The 19,953-nt window shown below is 40.2% G+C and overlaps 1 protein-coding gene across 1 annotated transcript in view; it reads right to left on the reverse strand.

Moving 5' to 3' along the window:
• The window catches only part of LOC138852821 (piggyBac transposable element-derived protein 4-like), a 26,512-nt gene extending 10,552 nt beyond the window's left edge, over positions 1-15,960 (reverse strand). The window contains exon 1 of the mRNA XM_070085884.1: positions 13,157-15,960. Within this exon, the coding sequence (XP_069941985.1) occupies positions 13,491-15,743 (2,253 nt within the window). The 5' untranslated portion in view covers positions 15,744-15,960 and the 3' untranslated portion in view covers positions 13,157-13,490. The remainder of the gene's footprint in view (positions 1-13,156) is intronic.
• Positions 15,961-19,953: the final 3,993 nt, after the last annotated feature.

Genomic DNA, 19,953 nt, shown 5'->3' on the forward strand with positions numbered 1-19,953 from the left:
AGAGGTGTCCAGGTTTTGGGTTGAGGGGGAAGAGGGAGGGGGGAGCTGGCTCGTAACTCAAATGTTGGCTCGTAACTCAGAGCAAAAAAATCGACCCAGGGACCGCTCGTATCTCAAAAAACTCGTAAGTTGGGACATTCGTAAGTCAAGGTTCCACTGTAATTCTTTTTTTGTGATGCCAGCCAGTATGAACAATGGAAGATTCTAAATTGTTGAATTTCAAAAAAAATATTTTCATTTTTACATAGAATAACTTTTCATATTTATATAATGAATAATTTGTTATATTAATATAGAGTAACTTGGCATGTTTATATGAGGAATACCTGTCATTATTTATAATATAGCATTATTGCTCAGTTCTTAGAACTGTTGCCCTAGGGACATAATATTCATGGCAGTAGTAAATATCTGTTACTTTATAACCAGTGTCTGAGTTAAGATAATGTGTCCTAGCAAAAGAAAGTGTTAATGTATTGATGTATAGTAAATAATAAATATTATAAACACTTAATTTTGTTTCATTTGCAATGAAAACTATAATAAAAATATTATTAAAATGGATCACAGGCTATGCCAAATAAATCCTGAGACCCTGTCTATCATCTGGAGTTTACCTGGAGAGAGTTCCGGGGGTCAACGCCCCCACAGCCCGGTCTGTGACCAGGCCTCCTGGTGGATCAGAGCCTGATCAACCAGGCTGTTACTGCTGGCTGCACGCAAACCAACGTACGAGCCACAGCCCGGCTGGTCAGGTACCGACTTTAGGTGCTTGTCCAGTGCCAGCTTGAAGACTGCCAGGGGTCTATTGGTAATCCCCCTTATGTATGCTGGGAGGCAGTTGAACAGTCTCGGGCCCGACACTTATTGTATGGTCTTAACGTGCTAGTGACACCCCTGCTTTTCATTGGGGGGATGTTGCATCGTCTGCCAAGTCTTTTGCTTTCGTAGTGAGTGATTTTCATGTGCAAGTTCGGTACTAGTCCCTCTAGGATTTTGCAGGTGTATATGATCACGTATCTCTCCCGCCTGCGTTCCAGGGAATACAGGTTCAGGAACCTCAAGCGCTCCCAGTAACTGAGGTGTTTTATCTCCGTTATGCGCTCCGTGAAGGTTCTCTGTACATTTTCTAGGTCAGCAATTTCACCTGCCTTGAAAGGTGCTGTTAGTGTGCAGCAATATTCCAGCCTAGATAGAACGAGTGACCTGAAGAGTGTCATCATGGGCTTGGCATCCCTAGTTTTGAAGGTTCTCATTATCCATCCTGTCATTTTTCTAGCAGATGTGATTGATACAATGTTATGGTCCTTGAAGGTGAGATGATCCAACATGATCACTCCCAGGTCTTTGAAGTTGGTGTTTCGCTCTATTTTGTGGCGAGAATTTGTTTTGTACTCTGATGAAGATTTAATTTCCTCGTGTTTACCATATCGGAGTAATTGAAATTTCTCATCGTTGAACGTCATATTGTTTTCTGCAGCCCACTGAAAGATTTGGTTGATGTCCGCCTGGAGCCTTGCAGTGTCTGCAATGGAAGACACTGTCATGCAGATTCAGGTGTCATCTGCAAAGGAAGACACAGTGCTGTGGCTGACATCCTTGTCTATGTCAGATATGAGGATGAGGAACAAGATGGGAGCGAGTACTGTGCCTTGTGGAACAGAGCCTTTCACCGTAGCTGCCTCGGACTTTACTCTGTTGACTACTACTCTTTGTGTTCTGTTTGTGAGGAAATTATAGATCCATCGACCAACTTTTCCTGTTATTCCTTTAGCACGCATTTTGTGCGCTATTACGTCATGGTCACACTTGTCGAAGGCTTTTGCAAAGTCTGTATATATTACATCTGCATTCTTTTTGTCTTCTAGTGCATCTAGGACCTTGTCATAGTGATCCAATAGTGATCCATTATTGTTCGTTCTTGTTCCATCCTTCCTTCATCTCTCATTTATTACGAGAACATTTTTCTCCTCGTATTAATTCAGATACCTCAGCTTCATCCTAAATGTATCTTTAATTAGAATTTTGTATTAAATTTGTAGTATAAACCTAAGTACGTATTCTTATTCTTATGTACTATATGTGTCTCATTGTCTAGTAATTATAAATTAGTTTTAAGGCTGCTTGAAATGCCTTGCATAACAAGTGACTCTTTTTATAAGGTAGTTTATACATAGTAATTACCCTAATTGTATACTATACAATATGCCAATGTATAAAAATAAAACTGCTTAGTTGTTTGTTTAATATATTGTCATGAGGGAAGCACTAGTTATTTTATATGTACAGTGGACCCCCGGTTCCTGATGCTATCGGTATCCAATAAATCCGGTAGCCGATTCATTTGATCAAAAAAAATTTGCCTTGCTTCCCGATACAAAACCCGGTATGTGATACGATTCGTACGAGACGTGTCCAGTGTTTACAAGCCAGCCAGTGTGCGCGCATCTAAGGATACATTGGGTACATTCCATATTATCCATATTATCACTGTTTTTGGTGCTTGTTTCTGCAAAATAAGTCACCATGGGCCCCAAGAAAGCTTCTAGTGCCAACCCTTCGAGACCAAGGGTGCTAATGACTATTGAAATGAAGAAAGAGATAATTGCAAAGTATGAAAGTGGAGTGCGTGTACTGGAGCTGGTCAGGTTGTATAGTAAACCCCAATCAACCATCTCTACTATAGTGAGCAGGAAAACGGCAATCAAGGAAGCTGTTCTTGTAAAAGGTGCAACTGTGATTACGAAACAGCGACCACAAGTGTTAGAAAATGTTGAGAGACTGTTATTGGTGTGGATAAATGAAAAACAGATAGGAGGAGATAGCATCTCTAGCGATCATTTGTGAAAAGGCTAGGCAGTTGCATGACGATTTGGTAAAGAAATTGCCTGCAACTAGTGGTGATGTGAGTGAATTTAAGGCCAGCAAAGGCTGGTTTGAAAGATTTAAGAATCGTAGTGGCATACATAGTGTGATTAGGCATGGTGAGGCTGCCAGTTCAGACCACAAAGTGGCTGAAAAATATGTGCATGAATTCAAGGAGAACATAGAGGCTGAAGGATTGAAACCTGAACAAGTGTTTAATTGTGACAAAACAGGCCTGTTTTGGAAGAAATTGCCAAGCAGGACCTACATTACTCAGGAGGAAAAGCTACCTCAAGTCCTAATGGAGGGGGATTCCCCTTCTAAACAATAGGTTCAACACACTCCCCTCCTCCCATCCCATCAATCATCACCAGATCTTCATTGAAGGTAAGTGTCAATTATTCTATTGTTATTATTCTATTGTTATTTAAAAGGACACAAGTGCAACTAATGTGACATTTATTGTGGCAACGTTTCACTCTCCAGGAGCTTTATCAAGCCATTACAAACAATACATGGACACAGAGGGTATATAAAGGCTCAGAGTGAGGTGCAATACTAGTGAGGTAACATTTCGATGTTCACTAGTGGTAGTAGTAGTAGTAGTAGTGGTAGTGGTAGTGACAAAAGTAATACAATATGATAGAGCAATTAATTCGTACAAGAGTAAAAGGATATAAAAGCTATTACTTGGGTAACATAAAAATAGGTTGGACAAATATAGACTGGAAAGAGGCAGCTTGTTTCAGTGTTCACTCTCTGTAATGTGCTTTGTGTAGTATAACAGGAGAGACTATGTGATGGCAGGGTTTACTGTTTTCAGGAGGATTCTTGCTAAGACTTCGGAGATGGTGAAGCTGCCGTTGTTTTGTTTAATTGTATTCGAAACAGCGATCAGTGCTGATTCGAGGCACTTGCGTCTGCGGAAATTAGTTTCTTTGATCACTAATTGGGCGTCTCTGAATTTCATGAGATGATTGGTGGAATTTCGGTGTTGTACACAGGCGTTGTTCAAGTTATCGTTCCTACATGCGTAAATGTGTTCATTGAGGCGGGTGTCGAGGTTTCTTGCTGTTTCACCTACGTAAATCTTGTCACAGCCTCCACAGTGTATAGTGTAAACTCCTGCATTGACTGGTTCGTGGTGCTTGGATTGTGTCCTGGTTAGATCCTTTATTGAAGTGCTAGAAGTGATGGCGACTCTGGTGTTAGCTTGTGAAAGTACTTTTGAGACGTTCAGTGCAACCTGGCTGTTGGGAAGAATTATAACTTTGTTGGGAGTGGTGCTGATGCATGGAGAATTAATTATTTGGACACCCTTCTTCGTGCTCACAGCTATCACAACAGACACTTCCTACAAGATTGCCTGGCAGAGAAGGTGATCCCTAAGTCTACTCCTGCACAACTCTCCAACTCCAAGCACCCCTTCTCTCCAGCTAGCCAAGCTTACTTAACTGAATGTGCCGAAGAACTTTCTAGCATCGCTAAGGAAACCTTTGAAACTTTAAGGAATATGAGGGCCAATCTTCAGATTGACCAACACACTGCTGAGCATATTCTCAGCACAGTCACCACAGCTAACCTTCAACAGAAGATCAAACTCAATTGCAAACTTCAGTACCTCTGCACCAACATTCGATGGAAGGAAATGGGACGCGAATCCCTGATAAACAACTTATCGTCACGCACCTTAACCGACTACGAAAAACAAGCACTGAGTCTGGGACTCAAATTTACCACCAACATACGCAAACCTAACTATCAACTCAATCTAGTTACCAGGAACCATAGACACAGTGACAGCAACTTCCAGAAGGGTTATATACAGGGCCTTCTCACTGCAGCTTTATGTGAACCTTCTTCTTCTAATCTTCCTAGACGATACATCACTGCCCTTAAGAACCTCGCCAACGACCCCAACATTATCGTTACCACCGCCGACAAAGGAGGTGGAGTCGTCATAATCAACACCAGTGACTACAACACTAAAATGATGGACCTTTTGAATGATCAATCTACATACGAACCCATCAGCACTCAACAGTGGGAGACGCTCACCAAAGATTTTCTATACAAAATCAGACAAATACTCAAACGCACTAGAGAAGGGAAGAAACTTCTGTACTTGTTACCAAGCAACCCTAAACCAGCACATATGTATGGTTTACCCAAGACCCATAAACACAATATTCCCCTCAGACCAATCACGTCAGGAATAGGCAGTGCTCCACACAAACTAGCCGGAGTTCTTGCCAAACATCTTTCCTGCCTTCTGGGGACCATCAGCCCTGCTCATCTTAAACACTCAGGCGGCCTTCTCAACCGCATCCGTAACCTCTCCATCCGTAACAAGAAACTAAGCAGTTTGGATGTGACTTCCCTCTTCACAAAAGTACCTACCAAAAAAGCCATTGAGGTTCTTCGACGTAAAGTCAATCAGGACCTTAATCTTCCTCAACCTCCCGGAGATTTTGTTGACTTGATTGAACTCTGTGTTAATTTCAACTGTTTTTCTTTCAATAACAAGCTCTACAAACAAACCTACGGCATGGGAATGGGGTCCCCCATAAGTGCCGTCCTAGCCAACTTATACATGGAACACCTAGAGTCCGAACACTTCGCCAACATCATCCCTTCAAGCGTCACTTGGTTACGTTACGTGGACGATGTCCTCGTAATAACTCCAAAACGTTTTGATGTACGGGATCTTCAGGCAAGGCTCAACGCAGTTGAACTGGCGATCCAGTTTACACTAGAAGAAGAGTCTAATGACAAGCTACCTTTCCTCGACGTCCTCATTCACAAAGTAGACAACAACCTAAGATTTCAAGTTTATCGGAAACCCACCAATAAAAATGATCTCACACACTTCTATTCCAGTCAAGATGCCAAGACCAAAAGAGGCATCATCATCGGGTTTTTCCTAAGAGCATACCGAATTTGCAGTCCTGAGTTTCTTGACGAGGAATGTACATATATGTATTCACCAAACATTCACTGAGTTACATTTTCCTTCTTTTTTCATCAAAGACTGCAAGAAAAGAGCTCTTCAGATCATTAATTCTCCACGCATCAGCACCACTCCCAACAAAGTTATAATTCTTCCCAACAGCCAGGTTGCACTGAACGTCTCAAAAGTACTTTCACAAGCTAACACCAGAGTCGCCATCGCTTCTAGCACTTCAATAAAGGATCTAACCAGGACACAATCCAAGCACCACGAACCAGTCAATGCAGGAGTTTACACTATACCCTGTGGAGGCTGTGACAAGATTTACGTAGGTGAAACAGCAAGAAACCTCGACACCCGCCTCAATGAACACATTTACGCATGTAGGAACGATAACTTGAACAACGCCTGTGTACAACACCGAAATTCCACCAATCATCTCATGAAATTCAGAGACGCCCAATTAGTGATCAAAGAAACTAATTTCCGCAGACGCAAGTGCCTCGAATCAGCACTGATCGGTGTTTCGAATACAATTAAACAAAACAACGGCAGCTTCACCATCTCCGAAGTCTTAGCAAGAATCCTCCTGAAAACATTAACCCTGCCATCACATAGTCTCTCCTGTTATACTACACAAAGCACATTACAGAGAGTGAACACTGAAACAAGCTGCCTCTTTCCAGTCTATATTTGTCCAACCTATTTTTATGTTACCCAAGTACATGTAATAGCTTTTATATCCTTTTACTCTTGTACGAATTAATTGCTCTATCATATTGTATTACTTTTGTCACTACCACTACTACTACTACTACTACCACTAGTGAACATCGAAATGTTACCTCACTAGTATTGCACCTCACTCTGAGCCTTTATATACCCTCTGTGTCCATGTATTGTTTGTAATGGCTTGATAAAGCTCCTGGAGAGCGAAACGTTGCCACAATATATGTCACATTAGTTGCACTTGTGTCCTTTTACTTTACATATTGTCGGTAATTCTAACCAACTTTATTACAATCTATTGTTATTGTTGTTATTGTAATTATTCTATTGCATTAAACTTAATATTTCAAGTGGTAAAAAAAAAATTTTTTCATACTTTTGGGTGTGTTGCACGGATTAATTTGATTTCCATTATTTCTTATGGGAAAAATTGATTCGCTTCCCGATAATTTTGGTGTAGAATGAGCTCTCAGGAACGGATTAATATCGTGAACTGGGGGTCCACTGTACTAGGAATTGTCTTCCCGAAATGCCTCGGCATGATAGTGGCTCTCTTTGTAACTAGCAAACCAAAATTGTAATTACACATTGTAACCTTTACAAAGAACTCATTACCAGAACACACTACAGGACCCCTGCCTGCGAATCAGGGTTTCAGACATTCTAGTATGGCTTACACACCAGGGTTTTTGACGTATTAGTACACCTAAATTCTAGTGCTCTCAGATCTAGTGAGAGAAAGCTGGTAGGCCTACATATGAAAGAATGGGTCTATGTGGTTAGTGTGCGCAGTATAAAAAAAAATCCTGCAGCACACAGTGCGTAATGAGAAAAAAAAAGCTTTGACCATGTTTTTGGATTAAAACAGCGACTTTGCACTGTATTTTCGTATGGCATTTATTGTTGTATTCTAGTTTTCCTGGTCTCATTTTATAGAATGGAAGACATATTACAGAAATTGAGATGATTTTGACTGGTTTTACAGTGAAAGGTACCTTGAAATTGAGCTCAAAGTAGCAGAAATGTTCGATTTTTACCAAAGTTCAAAAGTAAACAAATCATGCCAAGCGTCCAATACACGTCAACTGGTGAGTCTAATATTCTTTCACAAGTGCGCTGATATTACTTATACCATTTCTACACTAATGCAGTAGTCTGCATAACAGTAAATCTTCTATTTTTTGTAAGAATAAAAATTCAAAGTGGAAAGCAAAAGAATGTAAGAGGGGAGTGGGGACGTGACTAATGAATAGAGGAAATGTTATTTTAGTGCCAGGAATGTCTGTCTTGTTTATTCTGGACCCTATTTGGAAATTGGCATCTTTTGAAATTTGTGTGAAACTGGCAAAATTGCTAAATTCTGACCACTGTATTGGATAGTTGAAATCGGTAAATGGGTGGTTTCTTGTACTCATTCGATAGAAAAAATGGAGTTCTAGCAAAATAGTTATGATTTTTGTTGACAAGTACACTGGAATTGACCGAAAATAGGGCTCAAAGTGGGCAAAATCGCCGATGCATAAACATTGTCGAGAATGCTAACTTCGCGAGAGCATAATTCATACTTTTGTTGTCATTATGATCGGGAAAAGATTCTCTATCTTTTCATAAGAAAACAATAATTTTTTTTTTTAAATTTGGGTGACCCTGAGAACAAGTCTGGGAGAGGGCCTGGGGACCCTGAAAGGGTTAAGGCCCTACTTAGAAATTTCCTCATCACCTAAAATTAACCAGATAAACCATACTTAATACCTCCCAGCTACTCAAAAGCAATACAAAGAAGTACCAATGATGTCCCAATTTCAATACTGAATATTGTTCTGAAGATTGCTCAACCATGTACTCGTTACTTCAAAATTAGGATGTTCAAATTTCATTGTTTTGAATACTAAAGTGTAATACTTCATATTGTGAATTGTTTAAATTGTTCTATTGTAAAACTGTAATACTTCAAAATTGTAATGGTCAAATTTCATCATTTTAAATACTCAATTGTGAAACTTTGGTACTATATGACCAGCTCCCTACTCGAACAAAGCTCAGCACTTGACCAAACAAATATGACCTCCCAGAACTTCACTGTAAACTATTTCATGTTTCTTCACATGTTTTGGTGTTTGTTTGTATTATTTGTATAAATAAGTCACCATGGGGCCTACGACGATTAGTGATAACAGCCAACCAAACAGAAAATTCAAATTCAAATTCAAAGTTTATTCTCTATAAGGATTACAATGCTGAGTTTACAGAATTTGGTTATTGTATTGTTTACATGTAGTAAAATAATAATTACAGAGTGTACCACTAGAACACCTAGCATGGCTAGGCATTTCGGGCAGACTTAAATTAAATCTTAAGTTTAAAATATTACAAAATTATGAGGTAAGTTGGTATTATGGCTAAGTGACTAAATACTAGTTTGTGAGTTTAGCAATGTGAATGCTTTTGTTTTGGCACTATACATAGTTTCAGTATTGGAGTATCACAGGCCAACTTATGACTAGTTAAATTGGTCGGGAACAGCTTGTTCGATACTCAAACAGCCTTTTGGAATGAATTAAGGTCGTATACCAAGGTTCCATTCTACTTCATATTGTAAATTGTTTTAATTGTTCTATTGTAATACAGGTCGACCATCACTAATCCGGAAATCAGTTATACTTCCATCAGTAATCTGGCATTAATTTTGGCTAGCATAATTTCAAATTTCATCATTATACTGACTCATGTCATTATGCTGACTCAAATTTCATCATTATACTGACTCAGAAATTATGCAGATAGTTGTAAATCCACAGCAACAAGCCAGTGGAGAAGAAAGCAATGATGAAAATGAGGAAGATATAGCAGAAAGAGTCTTTATTGATAGGTTAATTAAGTGTATTCTAACCTAGCCACTCTGTAATCTGGCACACTAAAGGTCCCAATGATGCCGGATTAGTGATGGCCAACCTGTAATGTAATGTTCATATAATCAAAACTGTAATTATTTTCTTCTAAACTTCTCTACTAGACTTATTAACCCTTTGAGGGTTTTGGTCGTACTAGTACGTCTTACGCGTAGGGTTTTTTGTCGTACTAGTACGCATAAATTCTAGCGGCCTCAAATCTCACAGGAAAAGGCTGATAAGCCTAGATGTGAGAGAATGGGTCTGTGTGGTGGGTGTGCGCAGTAGGAAAAAAATCTGGGACCCAGTGGTGCATTGTGGGAATGCCATCATAGTACACAATTTCCACCATGCCCTGTGGTAAGAAGTTCCTCACTCCTCGGCGAATTGGGACACTTTGTTCCCCAGTGACAGTTCTAATACAGATGGAAGTGACAGTGAAGATGAGTTTCAAGGTTCTGGTGAGGTTTTGACCGAAACTAATGACCATAATATGGGTAATAGTGAGGAAAACCCAGACAACCCACAGCCTTCCACCTCTGGTGCTGGGCCATCTTGTTCACGTTCAGTTGTACCAGAATCAAAGAGGAAACTCCTATTTTCCAAAATCCCAGACTCAGATGTGAGCATTGGTGATGATAGTGATAGTGATTATGAACTACAAACTCTTCAAACTTGTTCCAAGAATGGAGGAGGAGGAGGAGGAGGCAGAGGAGGAGGAGGCAAGAGGAGGAGGAGGCAAGAGGAGGAGGAGGCAGAGGAGGAGGAGGAGGAGGAGGAAGAAGAAGAGGAAGAAGAGGAGGAGGAGGAGGAGGAAGAAGAGGAGGAGGAGGAAGAAGAAGAATACGTAATGATAACAATAATACATACTAATAATAATACATAATAATAATAATACATAATAATAATACATAATAATAATAATAGGTAATAATAAATGTTCACCCATGACAGTAACAAGATAAGGGGAGATAACATCTGATAAGTGCTGACGTTTGATGAGGGTAAATGAGGGTAGAGCTGATGCCAAAAGATGAGATAAACATCTCCCTCCCTTTGTTTTTGCTGGTATACTAACATTTCTGTCTGTCTATTTGCCTGTCTGTCAAGCTCCCTGTCTATCCATCTAGCTCTCTGTCTCAGAGAGCCACAAGACTGCGTCATCACTTTTACTCACATCTTCAAGCAGAGTATAGCACTTTGTCTGGATTTCTTGGGTTATCCTAGGTAATTTATACTATGTATACTTGTATTTATGTGTACCTGTGAGACAGAGATAAAAAGACAGATAGAATGAGGGAGAAAGATAATTAGATAGAATGGAGGAAGGGAAGCAGCATCCAACCCCATTGTTTTGACAGGCGGGAGGGGGGAGTGACTAATGAGACAATATGTCATTTTGACAGCTGCCGACTCCTGGTAATTTACACTATGGAGTTGGAGAAGGAGAGGGAGGAAGAGTAGGGGGAAGAGGAAGAAGAGGAGGAGGAGGAAGAGGAGGAGGAGGAAGAGGAAGAGTAGGAGGAAGAGGAATAAGAGGAAGAGGAGGAGGAAGAGGAATAGTAGGAGGAAGATTAGGGGGAAGAGGAAGAAGAGGAGGAGGAGGAGGAAGAGTAGGAGGAAGAGGAAGAGTAGGAGGAAGAGGAAGAGTAGGAGGAAGAGGAAGAAGAGGAGGAGGAGGAAGAGGAGGAGGAGGAAGAGGAAGAGTAGGAGGAAGAGGAAGAGTATGAGGAAGAGTAGGGGGAAGAGGAGGAAGAGTAGGGGGAAGAGGAGGAAGAGGAAGAAGAGGAGGAGGAGGGTGGAACACTAGTACACTGGTACTGGTACACTAACATTTCTGTCTGTCTATTTGTCTGTCTGTCAAGCTCCCTGTCTATCTGTCTATCCGTCTAGCTCTCTGTCTCAGAGAGCCACAAGACTGTGGCATCACTTTTACTCACATCTTCAAGCAGAGTATAGCACTTTGTCTGGATTTCTTGGGTTATCTTAGGTAATTTATACTATGTATACTTGTATTTATGTGTACCTGTGAGACAGAGATAGACAGACAGATAGAAAGAGAGAGACAGATTGAAAGAGATAGAATGAGGGAGAAAGATAAAACACCATTGTGTATGACACCATGTTTCAGAGTTCCACAAGCTGCAGAACTAATAGGAATATGTTCAGTGACTGTATATTGGTATATATATTATAGAACAATAATAATAAACAATGTTTTGTATTGTTTGTTTTTGTAAACAAGTTTTGTAAACAATATATTGATAATTATGTTTGTGTGCTTATTGTGTTGTATACAACGAGTGTATATATGTACATTGCACCTTACTTTGGTCTCATAGGACACATAAGTTATGTGAAAAAATAAAATAGTGAAAAAAACAACAAACCTTCAAATACAAGTAAACTAAAGTTTACCGGGTGAGCGGCAGTCGCCGCTGTTGCCATACGCGGCTCATTTTCTGCAAACTTCATGCATCCATATCTCCGTAAGTATTGATGGTAAATTTTTTTTGTTTACCCTATAATGTTTAGAAAAAAAAACTCTATTTTTTCATAAGAAAAAATAATTTTTTTTTTTTTAAATTTGGCCGACCCTGAGAACGAGTTTCGGAGAGGGCCTGTCGACCCTCAAAGGGTTAAAGTCATATAGCATTACCTATTAATGCTCAATTCTCTTGTACTCACTGTTACTCATCTAATGACCATTTAATCTGTTATAGCCTTGTTAATCTTAAGTTAATTTTAAGTTTGCCTGAAATGCTCTTGGCATGTTCACTCAGCTATTATTCTTCTTTGTACAACTATGTATCATATCAAAATAAATTATTATTATTATTATTATTATTATTAATATTAATTATTATTATTATTAAGAAATAAAATCTTTATTGTTTTTTATTCTTTATGGGGATCTTACAGCACCCAATGGATGTAAGTCACATGTATGCTAGTGGCTTTCTTTGTGCTTAACAATATTTTACATGTAAACTACACTTTGTATACTACACAAATAATTTACATGTTAAACTTTGACAAATGTACTTGTGTGAACCTGTACCTAAATAAACTTGCTTACACCTGTGTTGGGGAGGTAATCAGTTCCACTCTTAAGAAAGGGAGGATAGATCTGATTCCTGGGATTAAGAGCCCATCAACATCATACCAAGGAAGACCCAGAGTCAGCTTCTAATTGTCTCTCAAGATAAACATTCTTGTTGCCATACACATCCAGTAGAGCAGAGTTTCATCCATATTAAATCCTACAAAACATTCACTCATACTACTGTGCATACTACACATACAGGACAATAAATTCTAATGTCAATCCTGCTCTGAAATTCTTTCTTGATAGTTCCAACAGAACTCATAAGCATAATATGTACTAGGCACAATGAAAGTAAGTCACTAACTTTTTTTTTTTCTGGGGAGGGGGGTTATCCTAGGTAATTTGCACATATGTTACCATGCAATAATCACGAACAAGCAATTCAAGATACAAAATAACCATGGGGGTAGTTGAATGATAGCTCTAAGTCTTTCATGTTGTGATGATGAGGTTGTGTCCTTAACCCTTTCAGGGTCCAAGGCCAAAATCTGAAGTCACGCACCAGTGTCCAAGAAATTTTGAAAAAAAAAAAAATTATTTTTTCTTACAGAATTAAAGAGCATATTTTTGTGAAGGTAATAAAACAAAAAAAATTAGAATCTGATCAGTACTTACCGAGATACAGTGCCAAGAAGTTTGTAGAAAATGATGTGGTGGCGGCAACATCGACGAATTCCACATACGCGTATTATATTATTTTGTTGTTTTAGTTGTTTTTTTCTTTTCTTTTCCAATTTTTTTCTATTCCTACTAACATTTGGGGCCTGAGAGACCAATACTGTATATAATTTATATATATAAACTCACTGTATTGAACACAATAACTGCACTAAAGTTATTATCATATTATTGTTTACCACTGTTGTTTATTACAATAAACATGCACAAATATTGTATAATACTAATGTTCTATCATATATTTACATATTTACAATCACTGGACATGGTTTTAGAACTGCTGGAGCTTGTGGAACTCCTTGAAACAAGGCACCATGCACAGAGGCACCTTACATTCCTCACACATAAACCGAGTGTCTTTGCGTCTTTGTTGCCGTCGTTTTGTTTGTGCACAGACAATGCATCTCTTCTGAGCAAATTTCTTTTGAGTTGAAGGAAGCTGTATTATGAAATGATCACCTTCTCTTCTCAAACGCTTGGGTATATTGTGATGAATTCGAGGACCATGTTGTATTGCAGGTGTTGTTACCTGGTACTTCATTATGAGTTGTCTGACAACAGACAAACAAAATTCACCATACGGTGGTCTGTTACCAGTCTTTATTTGGTACATATTATATGCATTCAGCATTGAAATGTCCATGAGATGGAAGAAAAGTTTCATGTACCACTTGTAACTCTTACGAACACAGTCAACAAAACCAATCTGCATGTCACACTTGTCAACCAAGCGCATGTTTTGTGTATAATCAATCACTGTCACTGGTTTTCGAATACGTTCATTAGTCACTCGATCAACTTTGCCACTGTCTTGCATTTCATTACGGTGAATGGTTGTCAACAATGTGACATCTCGTTTGTCATGCCACCGTAATGCCATGATGTCATTGGCAGTAAACACCTGCACGTCATCACCACGAACACCTGCGTTGAGCCTGGGCATATGTTTACGATTAGAACGCACTGTGCCACACACATCTGTCTTGTTCACTCGCATGAAATCACTGAGTAATGGGCTTGTGTACCAGTTATCGGTATATAATGTATGGCCCTTACCAAGATAAGGTGCCATCATGTTTCTCACTACGTCACCTGATATACCCAATAACATCTTGGTATCTTTCAATGTTTTACTACCCGTGTATACAACAATATCCAACACCAGGCCACTGTCACAATCACAGAGTACAAACAATTTTATACCAAAGCGGTTCCTCTTGCTCGGTATATACTGCTTGAATGACAGTCTACCTTTGAACAAAATCAAAGACTCGTCAATTACAAGATTCTTGAATGGATAAAAGTATATCCTGAACTTTTGTTTGAGATACATGAAAACATTTCTAATCTTGTATAACCTGTCACTTCTGTCAGGCCTGGTTTTGTCAGAGAAGTGCAACATACGTAACAGTAAGATAAACCTGTTCACTGGTATTATTTCACTGAAGGATGGGGTACAAATTAGCCGATCTGTGGACCAGTATGCTTTTATATTATGCTTATAGACGTGAGGCATAAGCATTATTGTTGCAAAAAGCAAATACATTTCTGCAACAGTCGTCTCTTTCCACCTGTGTAGTCTTGACTGTGGTGATAAGATCGTATTTGCCATGGTGTACTGAAAATACTTATTACTTTCCCTGACAATAGTTTCCATCAATGGCTGGTCAAAGAATAATTCAAAGAATTCCAGTTCATTGGCCGTGGTTCCAAGGGGACAGGTAGGTAGAATTCCACTTTGCGAGTCATCAAAGTGGTGAGGGCTGGGAACAAAATTGGGATTTTGCTGCCAATCCCAGATATGGTTTGCTGGTGGATACTGGACATCATAGGCTGGTTGTACGGGTGGTTGTGGCGGGCTGGTGGGTGACGCTCCGCTTTGTCCTTGAACTGACGAGTCAGCAGCGTGGGTTCCCGCGTGGCACAGTGAGTCACGCATGGCGGTGCCACTACCACCACCAGCCCCACTAACACCATCCACTGATGTCTGTGGCCCATCCATGCCAAGTGTAGCCACATCATCCTCACTATCACTACCTAAAACGGGTGTAGGGCCACGGGATGTACTCCGGGATGTACTACGGGATGTACTCCGTCCCCTGGGCACAGCATAGGGTACACTACCCGAGCGCATGCAGCGGCGAACATACCGACGCTTCACTGGTGAATATGTTTCCTCACTATCACTACTCGAATGATCGTCGAGCGCAATAAAATCACAATCCACGTCAGAATCATCGTCATTACTGAAGTCAGAGGCCAGGCCACGGGAAAATATTAGTTTTCTCTTACGTTTAGGAACACCCGACCGTGAGTCACGAGTGCCCACACCAGAGGTAGAAGGTCGAGGATCGTCGGGGTTTTCTGCACTATTATCGATATCCTGGTCATTATTTTCGGTCACTAACTTATCAAAGCCGTAGAATTCGTCTTCATTTCCACTTCCATCAGTGTCAGAACTATCAGACAGGAAGAGGAGAGTCCCAATTTTCCGGGGAGTGAGAGCTGACTTGCGACGAGACATGGTGAACAAGGGTGACTGAGCCGGCGTTCCCACAATGCTATGCAGGCGCCTAGATTTTTTGTTTATGGCGCACACCCACGGCACAGACCCATTCTCTCATATGTAGGCCTATGAGCGCTTTCGCGCTAAATTTGATGGCGCTAGAATTTTGGCGTAGATCTACGGTTTGGACACTCACCGACCAGCCGTAGATCTACGGGACGGACCCTGAAAGGGTTAATGGAGATGTATTGATACCTGTTAGTAAGGTAGGTTGTTAAATTAGACACATGTGCAACTCTTGGGTATCTTTATTGAGGAAACGTTTTGCCGCACAGTGGCTTCATCAGTCCATACAAAGGATAAACTTGAAGAACAGGAGAATGAGGTAATCAGTCCTTCAGCCTTGAGTCGATGTGGTCAGTCCATCAATCTTGATGGACTGACCACAGACCAAGATTGATGGACTGACCACATCGACTCAAGGCTGAGGGACCGATTACCTCATTCTCCTCCTGTTCTTCAAGTTTATCCTTTGTATGGACTGATGAAGCCACTGTGTGGTGAAACGTTTGCTCAATAAAGATACCCAAGAGTTGCACATGTGTCTAATTTAACAACATGTCGGTTCTTTGAACCATTCATCTACAATAGTAAAGTAGGATTTGAAATATGTAAGTGCATGGCCTCTTAGGTCAATAAAGAGTCCTAGTAGACATTCCTTATTTTACAGTGCAGTGTAGAGTAGGTCTAGCATTTTTACTATTGCATCATTTGTGCTTTTGTTTTTCCTGAAGCCAAATTGGCAAAGGTTGAGTATGCTTTGTGCTGTTATAAACGAATACAGTCGCTTGTGCACGAGTTTCTCAAAGATTTTGGATAGTAACAGTAAGTTTGATATTGGCCTGTAGTTATTTACATCTGTGGAGTCACCACATTTGTGTATTAGTGTAGTCCTTGCTGCCTTGAGTAGTGTCAGGATGGTGCTAGTTTCTAGGGATTTGTTAAAAAGTAATGAAACAGCAGGCAAAAGGGCATGAGCCACTCGCTTGTACAATAATGGTGGAACTTGAGACAGATCTCCTGATTTATTTTTAAGTGACTTGATAATCGAGGTGGCTTCAGTGGGCTTGGTAGGTGCAAGATAGAAGGAGGATGGGAAATTTCCATTTAAGTAGTCACCTGCTTGGGCATTGGTACCTGGGATTTTACTGGCAAGGTTTGATCCTATGGCTAAAAAGAAGTCATTTATCTTGTTGACTGTATCAACAGGCTGTAATTGTGATTCATTTGGTTTAGTTAGAACAATATCCCTGTTTTTTTTTCAGTTTGTGGGTGCCTAGAATCTGAGAGAGTGTTTTCCAGGTCTTTTTTATATCTCCTCTTGTTTCGGTGAATCTGCTGGAATAGTATAATTGCTTGGCCTTTCTTATCAGTTTGGTGAGAACTGATGCATATTCTCCAGGTCTACAGTTTCACCTGCCTTGAAAGGGGCAGTTAGTGTACAGCAATATTACAGCCTAGAAAGATCAAGTGACTTGAAAAGAATCATCATTGGCTTTGCATCCCTAGTTTTGAGGATTTTCATTATCCATAGTATCATTTTTTCTAGCAGATGTGATAGAAACAGCATTGTGGTCTTTGAAAGTGAGATTCTCTGACATTATCACTCCCAGGTCCTTCATATTAATTTTTTGCTGCATTGTGTGGTTGGAATTTGTTTTATACTCCAATCCAGTTTTTATTTCCTTGAGTTCTATTGAACTTCATATTGTTTTTAAAGCCCATTTACAGACTTGGTTAATGTTTGCTTGGAGATTTGCAGTCATCAGTGGATGACATTCTCGTGCAAATTCTGCTATTTTCAGCAGAAGATATGGTGCTGTGACTGACATCTCTGTCTATGTCAGATATGAGGATGAGGATGAGCAGAGCTTTTCACTCTAGCTGCCTCTGACATCACTCTGTTTACTATTACTCTCTGTTCTATTTGTTAAGAAGTTATAGATCCATCCACCAACTTATCCTGTTATTCCTCTACCACACATTTTGTGTGCTATTATGCCATGACCGCACTTGTTGAAGGCTTTTGCAAAGTCTGTATACATCTGCATTTTGTTCGTCCTCCAGAGCATCCAAGACCATGTCACAGTGGTCCAGTAGTTGTAAGAGGCAGAAGCGACCTGGTCTAAACCCATGGTGCCCTGGGTTGTGCAGTTGATGAGTATCCAGGTGGTTGGTGATCTTGTTTCTTAGAACCCTTTCAAAGATTTTTATATGGGACATTACTGCTATTGGAAGATGGATCTATAATTTCCTCACAAACAGAACACAAACAATAGTAGTCATCAGAGTAAAGTCTGAGGTGGCTACAGTGAAAAGCTCTGTTCCACAAGGCACAGTACTCGCTCCCATCTTGTTTCTCATCCTCATATCTGACATAGACAAAGATGTCAGCCACAGGACTGTGTCTTCCTTTACATATGGCACCCAAATCTGCATGACAGTGTCTTCCATTGCAGACACTGCAAGGCTCCAGGCGGACATCAACCAAATCTTTCAATAGGCTGCAGAAAACAATATGAAGTTCAACGATGAGAAATTTCAATTACTCTGATGTGGTAAACATGAGGAAATTAAAACTTCATCAGAGTACAAAACAAATTCCGGCCACAAAATAGAGCAAAAAACCAATGTCAAAGACCTGGGAGTGATCATGTCGGAGGATCTCACCTTCAAGGGCCATAACATTGTATCAATCACATCTGCTAGAAAAATGACAGGATGGATAATGAGAACCTTCAAAACTAGGGATGCCAAGCCCATGACACTTTTCAGGTCGCTTGTTCTATCTAGGCTGGAATATTGCTGCACACTAACAGCACCTTTCAAGGCAGGTGAAATTGCTGACCTAGAAAATGTACAGAGAACCTTCACGGCGCATATAATGGAGATAAAACACCTCAATTACTGGGAGTGCTTGAAGTTCCTGAACCTGTACTCCCTGGAATGCAGGCGGGAGAGATACATGATTATATACACCTGGAAAGTCCTAGAGGGACTAATACCAAACTTGCACACGAAAATCACTCACAACGAAAGCAAAAGACTCAGCAGACAATGCAACATCCCCCCAATGAAAAGCAGGGGTGTCACTAGCACTTTAAGAGACAATACAATAAGTGTCAGGGGCCCGAGACTGTTCAACTGCCTCTCAGCATACATAAGGGGGATTACCAATAGACCCCTGGCTGTCTTCAAGCAGGCACTGGACAAGCACCTGAAGTCGGTACCTGACCAGCCGGGCTGTGGCTTGTACGTTGGATTGCGTGCAGCCAGCAGTAACAGCCTGGTTGATCAGGCTCTGATCCACCATGAGGCCTGGTCACAGACCGGGCCACGGAGGCGTTGACTCCCGGAACTCTCTCTCCAGGTGATCTCCAGGTAATCATATCCCTCTGTAATTCTTTGCAATTGCTTTGCTGCCACCTTTATAAAGTGGGGGTATATCTGTTCTTTTTAGTGACTGTGGGATGACCCCTGTTTCTATGCTCCCTCTCCATTGAATATTTAAGGCACGTGAAAGGGGTTTCTTGCAGTTCTTGATGATCACGAAATTTCACGAGTATGGGACTGGGGCAGAGTGCATGGGCATGTCATTTACTGCTTTTTCAAAGCCTGTGGTGTTAGGGTTATATCCAAAATTCCTGAATTCACCTTGTTTTGAGTCTCCTTCACAAAAAAATTCATGTTGGCTGTCAACCCTTAGTCTGATTAATATCTCATTAAACACCAAGTCATATTGGGACTTCAATATATCACTCATTTCTTTACCATCATCTGTGTAAGTCTCATCTCTTAATTAAGCAGGGGTGCAATACTGGATTTGGTGTTTGCTTTTAATTTAGCATCAGAAAAGAAATACACCTACCATCTGACTTACGACCTGCTTGACATACGACCACTCAACTTACGACTGTGTTTTTTATGCAAAATTTCTGGGAAATAAACAACTGTTTGTGTTGTACACAGTGTTTGTCCTAAACTTTACAGTATAAAATACAGTACTAACAGCATAAAAAGTAAAGTAAAAAATGAAATACCAAAATAAAAAAATAAAGTAATTACAAAAATGTGATGTTGATATTCAGTAGTAAGGCTTGGCTTATGACCGGTTGGTCGGAACCAAGGTCAGTTGTAAGTCAGATGGTACATGTATGTATGTATGTAT

The sequence above is a fragment of the Cherax quadricarinatus genome, chromosome 17 (assembly GCF_038502225.1).
Source record: "Cherax quadricarinatus isolate ZL_2023a chromosome 17, ASM3850222v1, whole genome shotgun sequence".
NCBI classification, from domain to species: Eukaryota; Metazoa; Arthropoda; class Malacostraca; order Decapoda; family Parastacidae; genus Cherax; species Cherax quadricarinatus.